Source organism: Mus musculus, chromosome 5 (assembly GCF_000001635.26).
Source record: "Mus musculus strain C57BL/6J chromosome 5, GRCm38.p6 C57BL/6J".
Taxonomy (NCBI): Eukaryota; Metazoa; Chordata; class Mammalia; order Rodentia; family Muridae; genus Mus; species Mus musculus.
This window is the reverse complement of record NC_000071.6, coordinates 72129999-72152581: the sequence shown is the minus strand read 5'-3', so window position 1 is coordinate 72152581 and position 22583 is coordinate 72129999. Positions and strand designations below refer to the sequence as shown.

The following is a 22583-nucleotide window of genomic DNA, read 5'->3' as shown; positions in this document are numbered from 1 at the left end:
AGGAGTGAAGGTCTGGGTCTTCAGGTTCTGAGTCTGCTGTCTGCTCGTTGTGCATTTTTAATACCAGCAAATTGCTATCTGCGTTCTTAGTATTTGAGTTGTTGGAATGGTGGATACTGAGACGCATCAATGAACAGTGTTTGTTGTTTCCTGTTATTTTATTGTTGTCGTGTGTGTGTGTGTGTGTGTGTGTGTGTGTCTGTATGTATATGTGAGTATCTGTCCACCCCCTCTCCCCCTTTTTTTCTGGTCTGTGGTTATTTATTCCTGTGTTTACTTGGGGATAATTAACCTCTTCAGGTTCTAGCACCTTCTGTAGCGATGGATTTGTAGATAGGTATTGTTTAATTTTGATTTTTATTGTGGGATTGTATTATTTTTCTCCATCTATTGTGATTAAAAGTTTTGTTGGGTGCAGTAGGCTGGGTTGGTGTCTGTGGAACATCTGTCCAGGTCCTTCTTCCTTCTGGCTTTCAGAATCTCCATTGAGAAGTCAGGTGTCATTCTAATAGGTCTGCTATATATATATATATACATATATATATACATATATATATATATACATATATATATATTGGTCTTTTTCCCTTGCAGCTTTTAATAGTCTTTCTTTGTTCTGTACATTTAGTGTTTTGATTTATTATGTGCTGATGGAATTTCCTTTTCTGGTCCAGTTTATTTAGTGTTCTATACACTTCTTGAAGCTACGTAGGCAATTCCTTCTTTAGGTTAGGGAAATGATTTTTGTTAAAGATATTTTCTGTGCCATTAGCCTGGACTTCTTTTCCTTCCTCTATTCTTATTAATCTTAGATTTGGTCTTTTCATAGTGCCCCAAATTTCTTGGATGTTTTGTGCTTAGACTTTTTCAGATTTAACACTTTTCTTTGACTGAAGTATCTATCTCTTCTACTGTGTCTTTAATGCCTGAGATTCTCTCTTCCATCTCTTGATTTCTGTTGGTGAGGCTTGGCTCTGACGATCCTGCTTAAGTTTCTACATTTTTCACTTCTAGATATGCCTCATTTTGGGTTTTCTCTATTGATTCTGTTTCCACGGTTAGAACTTGAATAATTTATTCATTTCCTTTCACTGTATTTTCATAGATTTCTTTAAGGAATTTCTTAATTTCCTCTTCAAGGCTCTCTATCACATTCAGCCATCTTTTTGTCCTGTGCTTCAGCTGTCTTGCAATACTCAGAGAGACTACTGTGTTAAGGTTGCTGGGCTCTCGTGGAAACATATTGTCCTGCCTGTTACTGATTATGTTTTTTTTTTCTTTTTTTTATGCTGGTGTCTAGGCATCTGGGATTAGAAAGATTGTAATTTTAGATTCTGCTATCTGTTTTTGTCTTTGTTGAGTGGGTATTTTGGTTCTTGGTTTCTGTTGCCCTCTCTGGTTCTTAAGAGGGTGTGGTGATTATATGTTGCTTGGAAGGGAATTTTTCCAGGATCCTGATAGGTGTGGCCAGTGGTGATTCTAGGTAAAAGGTGTTTCTAGCTACTGGGAGCGGACACTTAGGAATGGGGTTGGGCTAGGGGAGTTGGCTGAAGGGGTGCATAGGAGGGAGGTAGGCAGGGTATTCTACCTGGTTCTGCGTAGTCCTCTGAGAATAGGGACAGATAGTAAGGAGAGGCTGCAGTGGGCAGTCTGTTCCAGATGTGTGGATGAGGCGCAGGAATCGGATGCAGCGGAGAGGAGGGAGAGTGAAGAGAGGAAGCTCCCCTACTTGCTTCTCCTGTCTACTTGCTTCTCCTGTCTCCTTGCCTCTCCTGTCTACTTGCCTCTCCTGTCTACTTGCCTCTCCTGTCTACTTGCTTCTCCCGTCTACTTGCTTCTCCTGTCTACTTGCCTCTCCTGTCTACTTGCTTCTCCTGTCTACTTGCTTCTCCTGTCTACTTGCTTCTCCTGTCTCCTTGCCTCTCCTGTCTACTTGCCTCTCCTGTCTACTTGCCTCTCCTGTCTACTTGCTTCTCCCGTCTACTTGCTTCTCCTGTCTACTTGCTTCTCCTGTCTACTTGCTTCTCCTGTCTACTTGCTTCTCCTGTCTACTTGCTCCTCCTGTCTACTTGTTTCTCCTGTCTACTTGCTTCTCTGGCTCTAGGCTGGTGGGTTCCTAGGCAATGCCCGCTGGACTTGGGAGCTAGGATAGCAGAAGAAAGTGGAGAGGAAGGTTGGAGATCTGTGTGATCCCCTAGAGAGGGGGATGGGGGTGGGGGAGGTAAGGCTGCCTTAATTGTTCTGGGATGAGACTAGGGGAATGGATTTGGAAAAGAGGCTTCCTTGGCTGGGACAAGTTGTAGACTCTTGATTTAGAACCTGGGAGGTAAATGTGTTCTGAAAATTTTCAAGATTATTAAAAGGCTAAGAGAAATGATGTGAGAGGCTTGGAGGTAACGTCACTTGGATTGTAGTGACAGCGAAGACTGTACAGACTTTCCTAGGCCTCCAGAATGTGCTCTTACACGTCAGCAGAAGGTGGATGCTCTTACCCAGTTTTGCCTGGCCACTTCCACGCTGACTTTGCAATCCCTGGGGATGTGTGAATGGGCTGCTTTGCCTTAATGTCATTTAGTTAGTTTTTCTCTGCATCTAAATTGTGAGAGATTTACGCTGTTACCCAAGCCTTTCCCCATTGCCCTTGCATAATAACTAGTAGTTGCTTGCTGAGTTAATAACGCTTTGTTTTTCTTTGTTTCAGAAGATGAAAGACATGAACCATCTATCTTACATTTCTTACTAAACACATTACTTGTTCCTTTTCTAATTTAGATAAAATTAGATGGGTGTTTACTTCTCCCACGTTGTGCCGTCCTCCTGGGAATGGTTGCCAATATTGAATGCCATGAAAAGGCACTTCTTCAGGATGAAGCTCAGTGCTCCAAATAAAGTAGCGATTCCCAGTTATTTTGTTAGAGAGATGTTAAACTCGTCCCCAGGCTGGAATTTAGACTTTTATTGGAAGCTATTCTGCTAGTCATCAATTAACAGATAAATGAACCTCACGAATGCAGTCTGTTCGTTATTTTATTGTCAATAGTTTCTCAAGGAGTTTGGAAACCAGAGGTCTTCAAATGAGGAAAGATGGACAGACAGCTCTCATAGTCATGTGTACAGTAGAGATTAAAAAGAAAAGCCTGACACGAGCCATGTCACAAGTGGATACCTACTGACTTGGTTTTAGACATCAGTTTTAATACAAGGAGAGACCGTTCATGTCTTTCTCCCATCTACTATAGAAATGCTCCTGTTCGTGTTTATAAGGCATGTTTCCTAAAGAATGTGTTTAAAAGTAGTGCAGAAACAAACTCCCACTAAAGTGCTGCCTTGTCTTCTGTTTTTTCCCCCAGTTGTTGGATAATCTTGCAAAGCGTCTCCTTTAGATACAGGGCCTCAGCTTTGTATTGATTTTTTTTTAAACAATAAAAGCTGTCAAACAGGAATTCTAAACATTTTAAAGGATTATAAAAAGATAGGCCTGAAATCTCGCATGTTTTAAAGCACAGTACAAAGTAGCCTTTTTACGTGGAGGAGCCACTTGCAATTGGTTTCTTAAATTTTTTTTATTGAAATAAGCTGACATAAATTGTACATATTTACAGCAGTAAATTCCATTTCAGCAGCTTTGTAGTTCCAAACAGAGCTGATGGCATCTGACACCAGCCTTTCCAATGCGCCATCTGCCTTTCATTTGCTGCAACAGGGTAAAATCTTGTATACCAAAGCAAACGATAGCATGTTTTCTAGCAAAGCCACACTGTTAACAAAAAGGCCGAGTGAAGGACAGCCCCGTGACTGTGGGGAGCTGTGAGTCCTGAAATTGAGAGCACAAGCATTTCTTGTGTCCATACCTGATAGCATGTCATTTGATTTTGTATCTTACAATTGCTTGATGGATGACTCAGAATAGAAAGAAGGCCATGAAGGGACAGAGGGGAGGGACTCAGAGGCCATTGAACAATTCCTCATTCACAAATTCACCGTTTACAGGGAGGTCTGCCTTTTATTTGTATTGATCACCGTCCATAGGCTTCATGGATTTTGTCCACAGATAGCTTTTGAGATAATGAAGGCAAATGTCACTTGCTTCTGTTTTGTTTTGTTTTAGCACGTAAAAAAATAAATTAATGAAATGAAATATTCTAATTGACTCCCAAACAGAAAGGGACAAATAAGCTTACTGTATGAAATTTGATTTCAAATGTAAAAAGCGACAGAAGGCCACAAATCCAGTTAGACAGCGATTTCAGTCAGAAAATGCAGCATATATTGATACAAAATAGAAATCTTGAGTTATAAAAGTAAGGAGTCCATCTTTTCCTTTCTTGGCATCTCTTTAAGCCTGTGCCATTTCATTACAACAAACATTTCTACAGGTTTTCAGAAATACTGTTCCTTGCCATTGAGTTTCTTTAGTGGTCTGATACATACACAGAAAGTATTACCAGCTCGTGTTAGAAAGAAAAGGCCATGCCAAAGAGTAGAAGATCATTAAATATTTGTGTTTTTTTTTGCAATGCAAGAAGTATGCCTTCTGAAAACCAGAGAGGAATTCTTTCGTTTACAAGAACCGGTGTAATGCCAAGCAGGATAACGAGTTTGCTAAATTACATTTGGCAAGAGGGTAGATTGCAAAATTGATTAGTGGAGACTGAAAAACACAAGGGGGAAAAAAAAGAAAGAAAGAAAAACCAAACAAACCGCTTGATGTCCTCTGACACAATTTGGTGAGCTTAGCTTAACAGAGTCTGCGAAGTAACAGAAGGTGTGTGTTTCTTCCTGCGTGGATGTGGCACCTGCTTTGGAAGCCACAGGCCATCGAACGCAGGGTGCTGTGAATTAAAGTAGCAGACGCTGGTTTGGTGGGTTTGGGTGAGTTTTGGATTCAGTCGAGTTTTCAGTGAAGTAATTGCCAATGAGGTGTTTGAATCACTGCCGGCAGCGGTCATTTTGAACCCTTTAATGGGACTTGAGTTCCCAGCTCCCCTCTCTCCCACCCTCACCCCGCACAACTGTGGCAAGCTTTTGCTACAGATTCAGATTCTGCCCCTTTGTTAAATTCAGATTTTTTTCTTTTTCAGAGATGATAGGCAGCCAGGAGAGGTTTTGTTTGTTTGTTTGTTTTGTATGTTTTGTTTCTTCCTTTTGAGTAAGTCATCTTCCGTCTATATACTTTTCTCTCAAACAGTTTGCTTTTGTTTATCCAGCACTATAGACTCCCCCTTCCCTCCCTTAACCTTCTGAATGATATACCAGCATCACATCTGCATCACAGTGGCACAAAATGCTACCTGGTGGTGGAAACCAAAAGCTTATTTTAAAAAGTTAAAGCATATTTTTGGACCCTGCAAGCGTGTAAACCATGGGGAATTTTCAAAAACCTCAGGCAGTCTTGACCTTTTAAAAGTGTCACGTGGTAGCTTTTATCAAGAGAATTATTGGCTTATTTTAAAATATGGGACTGAGCAACAGTGAATAAATACACATGTATAAAATCATAAATATTCCTTCCTTTAGAAAAATAGTGGGTGTTCTGAATATAAAAGGTCACTTGGATACATAATTCTCACTACAGTGATTAGAATGGTCCAGGGACTCGCCTAAAAATATCTCAAGGACACTACTGAAAAACACATTTCAAGCTTTCTCCAGTGAATATTTTTTTAAAAAGATAAAGAAGTCAGATATTAATGTGTTGCTAAAAAAATGAGGGAGGTCAAACACACTTCAGTTCGATGTATTGAGGAAAATGTACGTAGAAAAACACACTACCTAGTAAATCCGTGGTGTCTGGTTGTCTTTGGGGGGTTACATTGGCAAAGTCTATTCTTTTTCTTTTTCTGTTTTTAGGAAAACATGTAACAGCACAGCAGGAATGCCATCCATCCCAAGGGTCACAAGAAGGTTGTTCCTATTACCTGCTTTTCAATGAACTGAGTAGCAGTGGTGAACATTAAGAACTGTCTATCCTTCCTAGCCCGTGCCAAGTCTTCTATTAACATCTTAGAAGAAGTGGTACTTGCTGTGCAAATATCCTCTGGGACTGTTCTCTTAAGACTGCACATTGGAGTGTTCCATTGACAATCCAATGCTGTTTCAACTTCCAATGCCCCACAGAACATACATTCAAAAGACTTTTAATAAGGCAGGCATGGATTAGAAGGGGTAGAAATGAAACTATGGGAGAAAAATGCTCCCTTTCCCCATAGAGGAAAAGCAGAAGTAATTAGGATGGACAATTCAGTTCTGCTAGAGCTCGTGTAGAGTGGAGGTATTATAAAGAGTAGGTCTGCTCACTCACAGTCAGTGGGGAAAAAAATATCCCAGTGTCTACTCCGTATGGGGTCAGATAGAGCTCGACTGTAAGTATAATCTTATTTTTAAATTTATTTAGAGATTGTATGCATGGGGTCCTACAAAAGACTTAGAAACTAGGGTGTTTACTCTTAAGAACTATTTTGTTTTTGAGGCCAAATATTTACAAGAGTACTGGAAACACACAGACTATCCCATCACAGTGGACAGAGTTGTTTCCAGAAGTGATGGGTGCCAGCAGGGGAGGGAATGAAGATGGGTACTCAGATGGATATTTTGAGTGCTGCTGGCTTGCAACTTATCATCGAGGTGGAATCCTGACCATAAGATGTAAAGTTTGAAGGGCAGCAATAAAAAGCATTTGGTGATGGTGCCTGGCTGTCGGAGTGAAGGCTAATAAAGGGCTATGGGTCAGTCTTGAAGGAGCCAATTAAAGAGAGCAATGAAAAGCTTAGTGCACAGGAGAGATGAAGCCTGCTTAGGCACAAGATGTGGCTCACAAGGGATAAATCATATTTTCTGGGACTGAATACAAGCTCCATCAGTGGACCTATTGGTACTTCCCATATCCTCTGGGTTGCTGAGATCCCATAATTAAAGTGGTCACTTAATTTGTCACTCCAATGGGTGTCCCAGGCACACTGGGATGTACGGTCTTCTAAGAATGATGGTGTGAACCTAAAGAGTGGAGCAGAGCTGGAGCTGCTACTGCGAGGGCTTTTCTTCCTCACTTCCCTTGCACAGTGAAAGGCTTTTATGTGGGGAGTGAGGAGTGGGGAGAGCGGATAGAAATAAACTGAACAGTGTCTGGTGGCCACAGGATCTTACTCTTGGCTGTAAGAGCTGACTTCATCCAAGTTTTTGCACTTCCTTGAACTACTCCACCAGCCTGTATTATTGATGTCAGAGGGATTCAATATAGATCATGTGGGAGAGGTAGAAACTTTGTCTTTGGAGGCAAGAAAAACTGGCAATGAATACCCACTTCACCAGTAACCATCAGATCTGGGTAAGTTACTTAAGCTATTCGGGTTTCTGTGTCCCGACACTGGTGTTATTGAATAACTCCATAGGGCTGGAGTGTAGAGTGACGTGCTATGGTATAGTGGGAGAGTATTTTCCCTTAGTCTAATATGACAGAGTTATTATTGGATAGCTACCCAAAGCCATTCTTAGTTTCATTTTAAATTAATTTATCAATCAATTATGTTGTGTAGCACTGGGTACTTGTAAGCCTGTTATGATAACCATACTCTTCAGTAAATGGTTGAGGAATGATGCCTGACTCAACCTCAGTCAACAGGACAAGGATGGCTTCTGGGGCTGGTTGAGGAAAGAGTTCCTTGCCTTTAAAAAATAATCCAGGACTTGCCCTGTTTCTGAATATCTTGGATGGTTTGTGCAACCTTGTTGCAGATGTACTGAGTGCTGATAATATTCAGAGAATCAGACAAGAGTCTTGGGTCTTATATTCTTGAAATAAGCACGCTAGACTAGGCACTTCTAATCTTGTTATATGAGCTTAGAATGTTTTGATTGCGTAAGATCCTCTGAGAGTCATCTTTTGTTACCTGTAGCTGAATGGGTCTCAGTAGATAGACCTACATTAGTAAATACTAACTTCACCTCGGTTACGACTTAAACACTTCCTCCCTCTAAAAATGATATTGTGAGGTGTGACTCCGTCTAAAGGTTAAAAACATCATGGGGAAGCAGAAAAGAAAGCAACCACGTCATTGCTTGAAGAGGAGCAGGAGTCCATCAACACATGGGGAGGTTGGGAGAATCATCTTTGAAGGTTGCCTAAGGCTGGGAGCAGAGCTAATTTTGCAAAAGAGAAGGTGTTCTATTCATAGGATGAAATACAGCCGAAAAATGGCATTTCTGTGCGTTATCCTAACAATTATTTTTAAAAAATTCAATATAATAAATAAAATCTTTCAATATATAGAAGAAACACACATGAACACAATTAATGCCATATATGACAGATCCACAGACATAGGCAATTGGATGGGAAAAGATTATCCTAACAATTTTCAACAGTTAGAAGGCTCCCAGGAGAATCATAAACACTCAGTAAAAGTTAAGGATACTTGCAGAAATTACTTTGGTTGTCATGTGCGCTGGCTGGAGAACAACTGCGAGGCCAATCACCACTTAATTAACTTTTTGCTATGGCTGTATCTAAAATATCAGACCAATTTGATTGTTCAAGTAGTGTAGCAGGAGACAAGAGGACAAGGACAGGAAGGCTGTGTAACAGCTTTTAAGAACTCAGAGTCTCTTTCATCTAGATGGGTAGTTGCATCTGGCGTGAAAGCTCAAATACATTTGCTCATGTCATTTAGAGACATAGAGAGATGTGAGGTTTAAAACTGGATATGTCTGGAATGAATTTGGGCTCAGACACTGCCTAGAAGATGGCCTTCCATCCACGAGGGAGGGTCGTACGGCTTTTTCTTGGCTAAGTTACAGAGGATGGTTTAACAACATCTAAAATTCCCAAGATGTAAAATTGGAGACCATATCACATGGGTGAATGATGTGTGAGAGTCCCTTACAGATACTTCTCTAAGATGGGAGATGGAAGATTGTGACATAGGATATTTTAAAAGCAGAGGTTTGGAAGAAATATGACTACTACTCAGTTCACTTGACACCATGTGGCTAATCTTAAAGGCATGAGACTAAGGCTATTATTAGATTTGTGAGGCTGCATGAACAAGGTCTATGGTGAACCCGCATCATATGGTTAAACTCCAGAGTAGATGAGCCTCTCTAAAATAACCTTTGAAACTTGGTTCTGAAAGAGAACTTGAAGTCATCAGTGGGCATGACAAGAGTCACAGTCCTGGGTAGACACATACCCCCATCCTCATTCCAAGGTGTCTTTCATCTTATCTCCTGGCTCTATTCACCACATGCTGTTACTCTTTCAATATTATAGGGCATGTTGTTTGCTGTATGTTTAGAGAACTCTGTCTATACATATCATATATCTCTAAGTCTATAGAGATGCTTTATGGAGGAAATGCATCTTACAGAATTCTCTGGTGATAATTTGGACAGCGCATAATGGTTTTTGCAATTGCTAACTTTGTAGAATCTGCTAGAAGGTTGAGATGGGGGGAGTAAACAAGGTAAAATATATGAAGTGTAAGTCTAGCATGATGTACAGAAATGATGAAATAGGTCCAATTCCTAAATGATTATCTATAACCACTGTTGTACAACTTGAGTGATAAGAGATTCTGGGAAGAATAATAGGAAAAATTTAAATGCCATATAGTTAAGACTAGGGGAGCCTATGCATAGAAAAACATAAATTTATCATGCTACCATGATGTCTTGAAACTTTAAGTTCTGGTATAGATAATGTAATCAACCATAGGTCTAAGTGCATTATTTTAATTTCTTCTGTGTTTTGAAATATGTTTGGAGAGAGAAGACTTTTGTAAATGTGTGTACTCTTTACATAAAGAACCGAAAGAAAAATAATTCAAGGGCATTCAGAGGTGGTTAAAAAGTCTTGCCTCTGAAGACCTTTTAAAGGTACCATGAGTAGGAATTGGGAAGAATTGTTACAATTCATTGTTCATGAGTTAAATGAAGAAATACAATGTAAGTCCAAAGATTGAAGCTGCCGTCTAAGTATGAGCAAGATAGCATATAAGCTTCAGAAATGAAATGAAGAATAAATAGAGGAATAGAATTGTTTCCATTGGGTGTATAGTTGGGAAATAAGACAGAAGATTTCATCTATTTTATAAAAACCAAGATTGCAAAATATACATATAATATTTTAGTTATTTGAATATATAAAATATATTTGAGAGTGTCTCCTGGTTCCTGTTTCTCCTCCCAGGAAGCCTGGGAAGAAGCAAGAGCCAGGTAATAAATAATACTGCGCCTGTCCATCCTTTCGCTTTGGACTGAGACTGGATTAATGAAGGAATCTGTAACTCTGTGTCCCTAAGGCAAATGAACAAGGGTTTTTGGCCTCTCTTGTCTGGACTGACTTGGTCTGATTGTCCACAAGACGTAATGTACAGGTAGTGCAGCTCTGGAGAGTGGAATTCCTTCTCCTTCTCAATTGGTTCAGGAGTTTCAATTTTTTTCAACTTGAATTCCCACTGGACTTTTTTTTTTTTTGATAAATTCACGAATTGCAAAAGGTATGGGAGTCAATCAAAAATGGTTCTGAGTCTCTTGCTGTGAGTCTCTTAATAAGCCAAAGGCTTCTGAAAAGGTAAGAGAAAAACAAGAAGAAAATCCTGTTAGACTTCTTCAATTTTAATGGGAAATGTCTGCCATGGGAGATGTCAAAACAAACAGAAAACCCTTATTTTTACCCTGCTAGGAATTTAATATTTTCTGGTTTGTAATTCTTTTATTAAAAAGAACTTCTATCAAACACTTGCTGCAGCTTTCAACCATTACATTTTCAATCATTCCAGATAATATGCTATCTGAAGAAAAGCTAAGGTAAAAATCACAATATGTTCTAGCCTGGAAACTGGCAGAATGGATTAGTTCCAACAAGGTGTGTTTTGTGTGTTCAGCCGGTGGTGGGTCACATCTTGGGATTAAAATGTTCCAAAGTAATGGCTCCCCGTGTGTACTCTCCTAACACTTAAAATGACACAAAGAATCTTACCTGCACGGAGGACACCTTCCCCTCTAGCACTAAGAAACTAATCTCTGTCTTCAATTGCTTGGAGAGTCTGAATTTCTGTTGGTGCTGCCTGCCTCTCTGGGATTGCTAGCATGCATGGAAGCGCGTTCTGTGCTGTAACAGCCCACACGCTGGAGACTTTTGAAAGGACTCTGAAAACTTGGAGGGAGCAATACCTGGAATCGTTCAGTTACCAGGTTCTTCAGACTCAAGTAGCTTCCACCATACACAACCCTTTCTCAAGTTAAATTCCCTCGTTTGCCTTCTCTATCAGTTCACACCCAGAAACTTTTGTCTACCTTTAAGAGTAAGAACACAGATACCCCTGTATCTCTCACGTATGAATCTGCCACCCAGCACTATCAAGGCCATTTATCGTCTCGACCTGTACCCCCTGCCTATCCTTTGCGTAACTACTGTTCACCCTGATCAGACCCATGCGTTCTATTCATGTTTAGTTTTGCTAGAAGTTCAATAAGACAAAGTGGAAACGTTAGAAGTGAAAGCTATTGGCAAAAATGAAGCTTTGGATTCCCTGTGGAATTTGAGCATCGCTTCCATCCCTGACTCCTTAAGCAGCATCGGCTATTCAGTTCTTGATGATACAAATAGCCACAGTGACTGAAAACAACTTATCTATTTTTTTTTTAAATGACTGCTCAAGGAGCAGATTGTCCCAGTTCTGGTTTCTGCTGGTGCTCTGTTCTTTGGCCCCGCAGGTTGGCAGCCTTCTAGGGAGCTGCTGTCCCTGTCAGTGGGTAAAGGCATGAGGCAGTGATCACAGACACCTGGCTATGGCTTACAGCAGAGTCACACAACTGTACGAATGAAAGAGCAAGAGCTGGAGAGAGTCTGGTTTGGGCCCGAATCACTAATCATTTCACCTCATGAATAAAAAGCAAAGGCTTTATAAGCGTATGATATTTACAGTGCTTCAGTTTTCCAAACATCCACCCAGAAGTTGAGGACCACCATACCACAGGGGACAGTTCAGTGAACTATGTACAGAATTTACAAGGAAGTTTACACAGTGTTCTCCATTCCATTAACAAATGGACCTTTGTGTTTTCTTTCCGATATATGGGTGTTTTTCTCTTCTGTTCATTCAGGAAACTGCTGATTGAACCACCTTGAGCAAGTGGTTGCACGCTCCTTTCACCCCTCCCTAGGATAAATGATTATGCATTAAGAAACAAATGGTGGCACATCACCCCTTTGACAAGATATTGTCCAAAATTTTAGACATGAATAATCTCATAGACTTTTTTTTTCTAGAAAGATTATCCTGTTTCCTTTTCATGTAACTTGGCAGATTGTAATCAAACCCCTTCTGAATGAATATTCATAAATAGTCATTGGTTTTAGGAAAATGGAACTTTTGTGAATTTTCTATGGCTTTCTTAAAGGAAAGTCCATTTTTCTTAGGACCCTAAAGCCATTACTCCTTTTCTCTGCACCATATTTTTCTCATTTTTAAAAATCCATCATTGATTGTAGTGTACAATAAAGTATATAGATATACTTTATGCATGTGTACACAAACACAGATTATTCATTCAGCAGGCTTGCCAGCCAACTGCTGTTGCTGTTTGGCAACAGAGGAGATTGAGATACTAATCCTGGATCAGTCAAGCAGAAATAAGCCTTTACCTGGGTCTCTGCCTCACAGAATTGCCAAGCAGAAGGAATACCTGATGTTTTATGAGCAGTCACAGTTGTCAAGAAAAAGGTGCAGATGTCTACTGTGCCCACAGCCGGTTAAGTTTTCCACATGATCTGTCCCACTGTCAAACTGTGAAACATAGGGTTCTCTGGATGTAAATGAGGCATAAGAGAGGAAGTGTGCAGTTTTCAGTCTCTTCTGCTCCTTGGTGCAGGGGATTATGGCTATTTTCATAGCAAAAGGAACTTGACTCAATAATAGTTAAATAACAACCTCTGTATAATGTAATCTGAGTCTTTCAAGAATAGGGCCATGTGAGGGCATTTATGAATGTTTTATGACTTTTATGTTTTATTTACATCATTTTTGGGAAAGAAGAGGGAGAAAATCTGAGAAGGAAGGTGCTTCCCTGTCAGTGTTTGGCTTGGGAAGGGAGCAGAGAAGAACAGATTAGTCTGGGAGGTGTTCAGAAGGTAGGACAAAGATCATGACTCACAAGCAAGACATCTTTCCTTGATGCAATAGTAGCTTCAGGTGTCTATGGTCTCTGAGATCAATGCTTTGTAGTCAGATTTGCATAATGGTGGCTGTGATCCACATACCATTCCATGCCCAGTGGGCAATTCAGGCCTAATCATTTTACATTTTGAAAGGTTGAAATGTAGGAAAAGTTCAAAATGTTGTTTCCTTTTTTTTTAATGCAAAAGATGCTTTATATCTAAAACTATAACAAAATCACTTTAGATTTTATAAAGTGCTGAAAACATAAACTATCCCAGTCTTTTATGAGAAGATCTAAGTAGACACTTTCTGATTTAGTTTTTTTTTCTTGAAAGCCACTTAAAGATCTTTGACATCAGAATGATTGCTGTCTGTTCAGCATCAGGCACCTAATATCCATTCCTGTGTTTAAAATCAGCGACTGCTTAGTGACTCTTGGGTATTAAGAGCCTCCCACTACTGACAGGATCACGTTCTATTGTGTCCAGGGATTGTCCATGGCAAAGCATCTTGGCTTGCTGGAAGCTGAGCAGAGCTTTTTACAAAGATGACCCTTTGACCCCAGGATGATGTTAGTTCAACTAGGGAGGTGTGTTCACACACCTGAAAACCTAACTGAAAATTTGCCTTCAAAATCCTAGCACTCGTCATGAAATAGCTGTGATCAGTTTTTTGTTTTGTTTTGTTTAAGGTATTTTGATACTTTTACTAATGTCTGTTAGTACATCCAGCCACATTCACTTATTTAAGGATTCTCTTTTCCTCTTGTTTTCTAAATGAATATTTTATATTCTCCTCTTGGGCTCCTTAATATAAATTCTAGCCTTTCCTTTTCAATTGTGACTATAATTGTTAGCAGCTCACACTACTCTGCACACCGATTCTCTTCTCAGAGGAGGGCCAGAGCATCAAATGAGGCAGTCATCCTGTCATCCTGATTAGCCCTGCAGTTCCATGCCTGGATCGTGCCAACATGGCCTCCATCCACGGCTGGTCAATTTGCGCTCTCACTCAGCCTTGCAAATAAACAGATAATTTTACAACTCAGACCAAAGGAAAATGAGATTTTAATCCTGCAAAAACGGGAAGAACTCAACAGTAGCTTATTGAGCATGTTTAGAATTGCGTTGCTTTACTGAAAGTCATGAGAACCACGACCCAGAATAATCCACGAGCGAGATGGGGCAGTGCCATAATGACAGTGGTGAATGAGTGGAGACACTTCCGGTCCACGCCTCAGGGGCTGGTGGGCGTTGCTAAAGGCTCAGTGTGTTGCCATTTCAGAGTTTCTTTTCTTTCTGTGATTTGGCTATACTTTAAAGCTTTTCTTAACCTGGAAATCTGGCTTTGGAGGAAGACATTGATGTGGAGGGTCAGCATTTCCCGGGCCATTCATTTTGTAGCTTGAAATGCAGAGTTCAGAGAGCAGATGCAAAAAGTGCCCACAGAGTCCTATGTGAAGAGCTCGCCGCTGTTTAGACACTGCTCTCTGGAAGGCTAAGAGGTACATACAATTCGACTTAAGATTTGGCAGTGCAGATAACTGCCCAGGCACCTTTTACATAACATGTAAGTCTTGCCTTCTTCAGGGAAATAGCATTTTTTTTTTCCCCTCAAGGAAAAAATTGGTCTCCTCCTCCTTTAAAGCCCTCACCAGCTATATATCCTTTCCTTCTCACTGAAGCAGGAACTGTGGAAAATGATCATATGTTTTCATGTCATCAAGCGATTCCAAGGCCCATGAAGGGCAGTCGGGGCTGCTCTCCATAACAGACAGCAAGGAAAACTATCGTTTTCCCCAATTCTTTACTCTTGAGAAGTAAAGAAAAATGGTTTCAGTGACTACCAGTCAGATCAGGCTGGGTTCTAATGTTGACTTTGAACATCTAGGCAGGCTGAGAGAGGACCATTGTTAGGACTAGCCATGGCCATTGTCAGATGGACACAATAGGGTGAGTTTGGGGAAAAGTGGGAAGAAGCACAAGCTTTAATGTTCCTCCTCCACGGAGCTCCGAAGCCTTTCTGGAAAGGGCTCAGAAGAACTTAGAGAGGATGGGAACTGACAGTTTTATATACCCTCTTCCTGGAAATCTGCAACTTGTCAATCAATGGCTTTATTCTTCTGAGATGCTCAAGTTGTTTTCTTTTTTTTTTTTTTTTTCCTTTTTTTTTTTTAATTTCTATTTAATTTTTTTTGGCATCATGAGATGGTTACAGTTTACCCAGAGCACAGTGCAGGTAGATAGCAAGGTCCACTGTACATTTTCATTTAAAAATAATCCAGTAAGATCCAGGGTAACTGAGAAAGACTGCCAACAATATCTACCACCTAGCCACCTCTCTCTTTGTGTTTGTAAACAAAGCAATTGGTGGAACTCTTACAGAGCTCGTACCTTGGACCACAGTTGACAGGAAAATACCTTTTGTTGTTGCCGTTGTTGTTGTTGTTGAAGTAAACATGGTGTGATAATAAAAACTGACACACAAGATCGAAAACCAACTGGAAGGCTGAATCTCTTACCTCAAAAACCACAGCAGTTACCGCTGTTGGGAATCTGTGGGGTTAAAAAACAAGCGAGGAGGAAGGTAGTCTAAACCGAACCACGAGACTGACCTTAGTGTACATAGTAAAGCCAATAAACGACATTAAAAAGAGAAAAGGTGATGGGGAAGAACATTCGGGACCACTTGTCTATGGAGTTCACGTCAGTCAAGTCGGGGATCTTCACTTTGAGCTGCGAGGCGCGCCTGCGGATGCGCCCCTTGCCCGGTACCCCGTGCCTGTCCAGCCCACGCCCGAAGCCCTCGCGGCTGCTCAGTGGCTTGCGGTACTGGATGCTGGCGCTGTCGTACGAGTACATGGTGGCCTTGGGGTCACTTACACCTGTGAGCACCTCGGAGCCACTGGTCTCGTTCCTGATTTCCAGGGTGCTGAGGAGAATATTGCCGTGGGCATCAACCTGAGGGCAGAGAAGACCATGCTCAGATGCTCACCAAGGTCGTTCACTGTTCTGTCATTGTCACAGACGGACACATTGGTCCTTTCCATTTCGTGTACACTGCTCTCTTTCAGGAGAAAACTGACTGCATGTGCTACTGATAATGAAGATTATCTGTAGTTCATCTATCTATACTTATCAATCATCTATCAGTCATTCATCATATCTATTAATCTTCTATTACCTATCACACATCCTCTATCTCTGTCATCTATTTATATCATTGACCTATTTCTATCAATCTATTTCCAGCAATAATCTATTTACCGTCTACTTATTTGCCTATCAACAATCAGCCTACATTTATTAGTCATCTATTTCTTATCTATCATTTATCTATCATATATATATATGTCTATATCAACCATTAATTTCTATCCATTATCTGTCATCTATCTACCAATCACTGATCTGTATATCAATTATCTATTTTTATCTTCTATCTACCTATCATCTGTCAACTTATCTTTATTAGTTACTTACTGTACAGTAATTTGGGGAGCTTTTCTATTGCCCCTTTTATCTCCCCCAAAATGACATGAAGACCTTGTTTTTATTAACAAGCTTTAAGGACTATAGCTTATGTTCATGTATTCTAATTCTCTATGGTTGCCTATTTCCCAGCCATGGGCCCTGTTACTTATCATCTTAGTCTTGCCCTGGCTGCTCCTGCTCAGGGCCAGTATCTCCTTCCCACCTGAGTCACTCTCTTTCTCTCTTTGTGGACAGAAGTCCCGTCTTATCCTATTTTATACAGCTATAAGCTGATCGGTTCTTTATTAACTAATCAGAGGTGATGGAAAACCATCCCCCAATGACTTATCACCCACTTAGTTATCTATATTCTATCACTTATGTTATTATTCTATATATCTATTTTTTATTTCTCTATCTTTACCCTTCTATTATCTATTTACTTCCATCTATCAATTACCTATGTACCATCCATTCATCTGTATGATCCATGCATCCATCTATCTATCTATCTATCTATCTATCTATCTATCTATCTATCACCATCATTATCATCATCATCTATTATTTTTCTTCTTTCACTACCTATCTAGTTCTAATTTGATTTCTGTTGCTGTTTGTGATGGCTAGTTTTAAGTCAACTTAAAACACGAACTAGAGTTCTCTGAAAGGAAGAAACTTCAATGGAGACAATGCCTCCATAAGATCATCTCTGCCTGATGAGGCATTTCTCAGTTGAGCTTTGCTCTTTGCAGACTGGCTTCCGCTAGAATCAAGAGGATGGAAAACTCACCAGTACAGCTGACCCCCTTGTCAACTTGACAGACAAAGCAGTATTAAACCAGTAACCTTTCCTTTCCTGTGTATTCCCAAGATCTCTTGTTAATATCACAATATAAACCATAAATCTAAAGGGCATTTTTACATTATTGATTGATGCGGGAGAACTCAGTCTATTGTGGGTGGTGCCATTTCAGGGCCAGCGGTCCTAGGTTCTATAAGAAAGCAGGCTGAGCAAGCCATAGGGAACAAGCCAGGAAGCAGCACCCCTCCATGGCCTCTGCATCAACTCCTGCCTCCAAGATCCTGCCCTGCTTGAGTTCTTACCCTGACATCCTTGGGTGATGAAGAGCAATGTGGAAGTGTAAGCTGAGTAAAGCCTTTCCTCCCCAACTTGCATTTTGGTTATGGTTTTTCATTGCAGCAATAGAAATCATAATTAAGACATTGTTAAAAATTACTTTGACCAAAAACTACTTGGGAAGGGAAGGAGTTGTTTAGTTTACACTTTGAGATTATAATTCATTATTGAGGGAAATCAGGTCAGGGACTCAATGGAAAACTTGGAGACAGGAATGATGGAGGAACTGCTTGCTGGCTCTCTAGCTTAATCAGGTAGTTTTCCTATACAGCTGAGGCCCACATGCCTAGGCATGGTGTTATCCACAGTGGACCAGTCTGTTCGGCAAGAACTATCAAGATAATCCCCTCACAGACACGAATCCAGGCCAGTCTGAATTGGGCAATTCTTCTATTGATTCTTTTTCTAGGTGGTTCAAGGTTGTGTCAAATTAGCAATAGAACCTAGCCAGCACATATTTCCTGGTGCTTGTTTGCTTTCCATTGCTGTGGTAAAACACCATGACCAAAGAAACTCGGAGGAGGAGAGGGCTTATTTAATCTTACAGCTCCCAAGTTATGACCCACCAATGGAGGGAAGTCAGAGCAGGAGCGTAAGCAGGGCAGGCCTGGAGCCAGGAACTGAAGGAGGAACACTGTTTACCTGCTTGCTCCCCATGGCTCTCTCTGTTTGCATTAAAAAAAAAACAATCCAGGACTTCCTTCCAGGGGCAGTACCACCCACAATGGGTTAGGCCCTCCCACATCAATCATGAATCAAGAAAATGCCCCCTACAGACTTGCCTACAGACCAATCTGATGAGGCACTTTTCTCAACTGAACTTTGCTCTTAGCAGACTGGCTTCCACTAGAGTCAAGAGGATGGAAAACTCACCAGTACAGCTGACCCCCTTGTCAACTTGACAGACAAAGCAGTATTAAACCAGTAACCTTTCCTTTCCTGTATATTCCTCAAGATCTCTTGTTAATATCACAATATAAACCATAAATCTAAAAGTCCCACCTTCTTGGAACATTTAAACATTTTAAAAGACAAGTCTCTTTTAAAACTCCTTACAAATCTAGAGTCTCACTGGGAACGAGGCAGAGCAGTTAAGATCGCTTACTGCAGCTTTCAGTTGCCAATACCCAGGTCAGGTGGCTCCCAACCTCCTCCAACTGCAGCTCCAGGAGATCCATCCAGTGCCCTATTCTGACCTTCGTGGGCACATGCACTCCTCATATGGACACCCAGGCCACAAACATGTAAGTTAAAATATTCCTTTTTGAGTTTGTAGTTCAAGGTAAAAAAAATAAATCATTAGTTAACTTGTGTCAAGATGGGATGTCAAAACAGCTGATGAGGGAAGGAAGGAAGATTAAAAAGGCAGATTTTTGAGGTAGAGTGAAGAAGTCAAAGGTATTGGATTATAGCACAATGCCTTCTAAATTGGAGAGTTTACACTTGGAGGCCTGGGAAGATGACATCTCACAGGAGGGGCTGCTAATGCTTCTCTTTGTCTGTGTGGGATGCAGCTCTAGCCTAAATGTGTGTGTGTGTGTGTGTGTGTGTGTGTGTGTGTGTGTGTGTGTGTGTGTGTGTGTGTAGTGTTCATACCATATAATGCATGGAAAAGTCACACCTGAGGAAGTTTGTTGCTGAAGTCGTGGAGCTGAAGTGATAAGGATGTATACTTTAGAAGATGAATTGAACATACGGCTTCTAGGTCTGAAATACTCAAGCAAAACATAAAACAGATTATTAAGGCACATACCTCATTGAGGTGCATTGATGATATTGGAAATCATGATGTCATGTTTCCTATTAAATGCTGATGTAATGGTTTCATCAGAGGGAGAACTTATTGCTAGGTACAGGAAGTTTCGTGAAAGCAAGCAACTGAGATAAAGTCAGGAAGGATGTAAGCATGGCAGAGCAAGGAACTGGGGGTTGGAAGCTGTGTTTTCATTCTGATTATTTCATTAACTGATGAGCAATGACCTTGGCTTAGTCAAGATCTCAGCATTCTCATGCATCAATGGGTGCTTTTCTCTAGATAATCTAAGGGATGTGTTTCCAGTCTTTGGCAGTCTTTGATTATGGAGTATAATATTGCAACATAGTATGTCACAAATATGTAAAAAAAACCCCAAAATTTGTAAGATTCAATTCTTCATCTATATTGTATACATTGTGTGGTTTAATTATTATGAGCAGCTAAATAAACAAGTTTAAAGACACTGAAATAAGCCAGAGGTGCATGAGGTTCTCAGTAAGCTGGTGTCGGCATGTGGCTTATATTTTTCTTAAGTTGGTGCATATACACAGACATTTAAGGACTTTGTGAGATTTATTACTTCGTGTAATAAATAATAAATAATTATTAATAAGTCATCTCAAAGTTAGACTATAGTAGAAAGCATAGCTTCAAGTGTTTTTTTTTTGACTCGTAAAGAATGAATCTAGCTCTAGAACTTTCTATGAATGTTGAACTCATTGTTTAATTATTAAATTGGCAGTACAGTGTCCTTTTTGAGGAACATTTAAGAAGATCCACATAAGAATCCTTTTATACTTCCAGGACCTTTCCTCACTAGAATTGGGTTATTGTAAAGCTGATGTTATAGACTTTGCTTGTGCATGCCTGTGCGTGTATGTGTTGTGTGTGTGTGTGTGCAGTATATATACCTATGTGTGTATTTATGTGGTGTATATGTGTGTGTGTGTGTGCATGCCTTTGTGTGTGCATCCCTGTGTGTGCACTTTTACATGTGTGTGTGCCAGATGGCTGCTTACTGATGCAGCTTCTCCCAAAATAAGAGCCAGAATGTAAATGGCTATTGTTTTTTTACATCTTCAGACATACCAAGAAGGCATGCTATGTATCTGTACTGCCTGGTTAATGAGGGACTGACATCTGAGTGAAGCATGACTCGGACAATAAGGATGTTAAGCCTCAAGGCCGATGGAATTAAAGCAAAAGAGACTGTAACCCTGATGGACCTATACGGAGGTGCAGACTCTTAGATGTTTTATAGCATTGTTGGTGGTGACATAGCTGCTCTGTAGGATGACCATTCCCACTGTTCCTAAAGGAAGGACATGCCTTCCTACACTCATTTCCAGGCACAAGAGAGTCAGGATCACACCCAACTTTTCATCTCTTCTCAGCGATCAGCGCTGACTATGCACCAGGCATATTTACAAAGAGGTGATCGGACATGGCTCTGCCTCATCTGCATTTTTCCCTCCCTTTGATTTGTTCACCGTGAGGGTTCAGTGTCCAACCACAGTGTGAAGGGTCTGCACCCTGATGCACTTGTGGGTAAGAACTGTGGTTGATCATGATCAGTGACTTCAGATGGGTCTGATAATGTTGTGATCATAGTACCTATATTCACGAAAAAAAAATCCATTATTGATCTTCGTTTTACGTTACAGCATCATTGAATCTAAATCTATAGAAAATGAACATTGTGAGTAGGGCTTCAGGAAGAGATGTAAAGAATTTCTCTTTCTTCCACTTCAGATGCATTATCTAAAGCAGAGTATGATGATTTGTATCTACTCAGGAAGTGGCACTATTAGAAGGTGTGGTCCTGTTGGAGTAGGTGTGTGACTCTGGGTGTGGGCTTTACGATGCTCATTCTAGCTCCCTAGAAGTGAGCTTTCTAGCAGCCTTCAGATGGAGATGTAACTAACTCTCAGCTCTGCCTGCACCATGCCTGCCTGGATGCTGCCATGTTTCTGGCCTTGATGAAGCCAGCCCCAATTAAATATTGTCCTTATAAGAGTTGCCTTGGCAGAGACTCTGATGGAAGAGTTAGAGAAGGGACTGAAGGAACTGAGGGGATTTGCAGCCCCATGGAGGGGAGCAACAGTGCCAACTGGCCAGACCCCCCAGAACTCCCGGGGACTGGACCACTAACTAAAGAGTACATATGGAGGAACCCACGGCTCTGGCCGCATATGTGGCAGAGGATGGACAACAGTCCATCCTTCTTGGACATCAGTGGGAGGAGTGGCCCTAGGGCCTGAGGGTGTTCGATGCCACAGTTTAGGGGAATGCCAGGGTGGGAAGATGGGAGTGGGTGGGTGGAGGAGTACCCTCATAGAGGCAGGGGGAGGGGGAGGGGATGGAGGCTTCAGAAGGGGAGATCTGGAAAGGGGAAAACATTTGAAATGTAAATAAAAAATATCCAATAAAAAAAAAAGAGTTGCCTTGGTCATGATGTCTGTTCACAGCAGTAAAACCCTAACTAAGTCACAGAATTTACATGGTAAAGGAAGGGTGGAGTTGTATACAGGTAGCCCTGAGGGCTGTCACTTCACTCTTTACTGGATGGGCACATTTTCTGTGCTGCAGGAGGGAATTTTATGATGAACATGGATAAACATTTAAAGTGATCACTTGTTCACACCCCCCCTCCCCCAATTCAGCAAATGTTTATAGAGTAGATGCTGGGCTTCAGGCATTGTGGCAGATGTGGCTATAGGACAATATGTCCCTTATTCTAGAAATGGAAAGATCTCAATGAATACAACTCTTAATATTATACTCTCCTATACAAACACGAAGCTCTCTCTCCTTGAACCGACTGTCAATCTTTTACTGGACAAACAGTGTGATCTCTGTTTAATATGGGCACTCAGTGCTCTTTCAAATGCCCCTTTTATGTTTGCCTCCTTGTGACTCAGAACCTTTCCATTATCTTCCTCCCTGGTGACCATGTTAGTTGACCTCGGTAGCAGCTGGCCACAAATAAATGGAAAGGCGCACATATGAAGGAAAGCCTTAGGAAGAATGGATAGCTGGCTTCTGGTTGTTCAAGG

At 40.8% G+C, this 22583-nt stretch overlaps 1 protein-coding gene across 2 annotated transcripts in view; it reads right to left on the bottom strand.

Annotated features, from left to right (window-relative positions):
• Nucleotides 1-3009: 3009 nt before the first annotated feature.
• Gabrb1 (gamma-aminobutyric acid (GABA) A receptor, subunit beta 1) overlaps nucleotides 3010-22583 on the bottom strand; it is a 491652-nt gene continuing 472078 nt past the window's right edge. For both annotated transcript variants that reach the window (NM_001370968.1, NM_008069.5), the window contains one exon: nucleotides 3010-16117. In NM_001370968.1, the coding sequence (NP_001357897.1) occupies nucleotides 15773-16117 (345 nt within the window). In that variant the 3' untranslated portion in view covers nucleotides 3010-15772. The remainder of the gene's footprint in view (nucleotides 16118-22583) is intronic.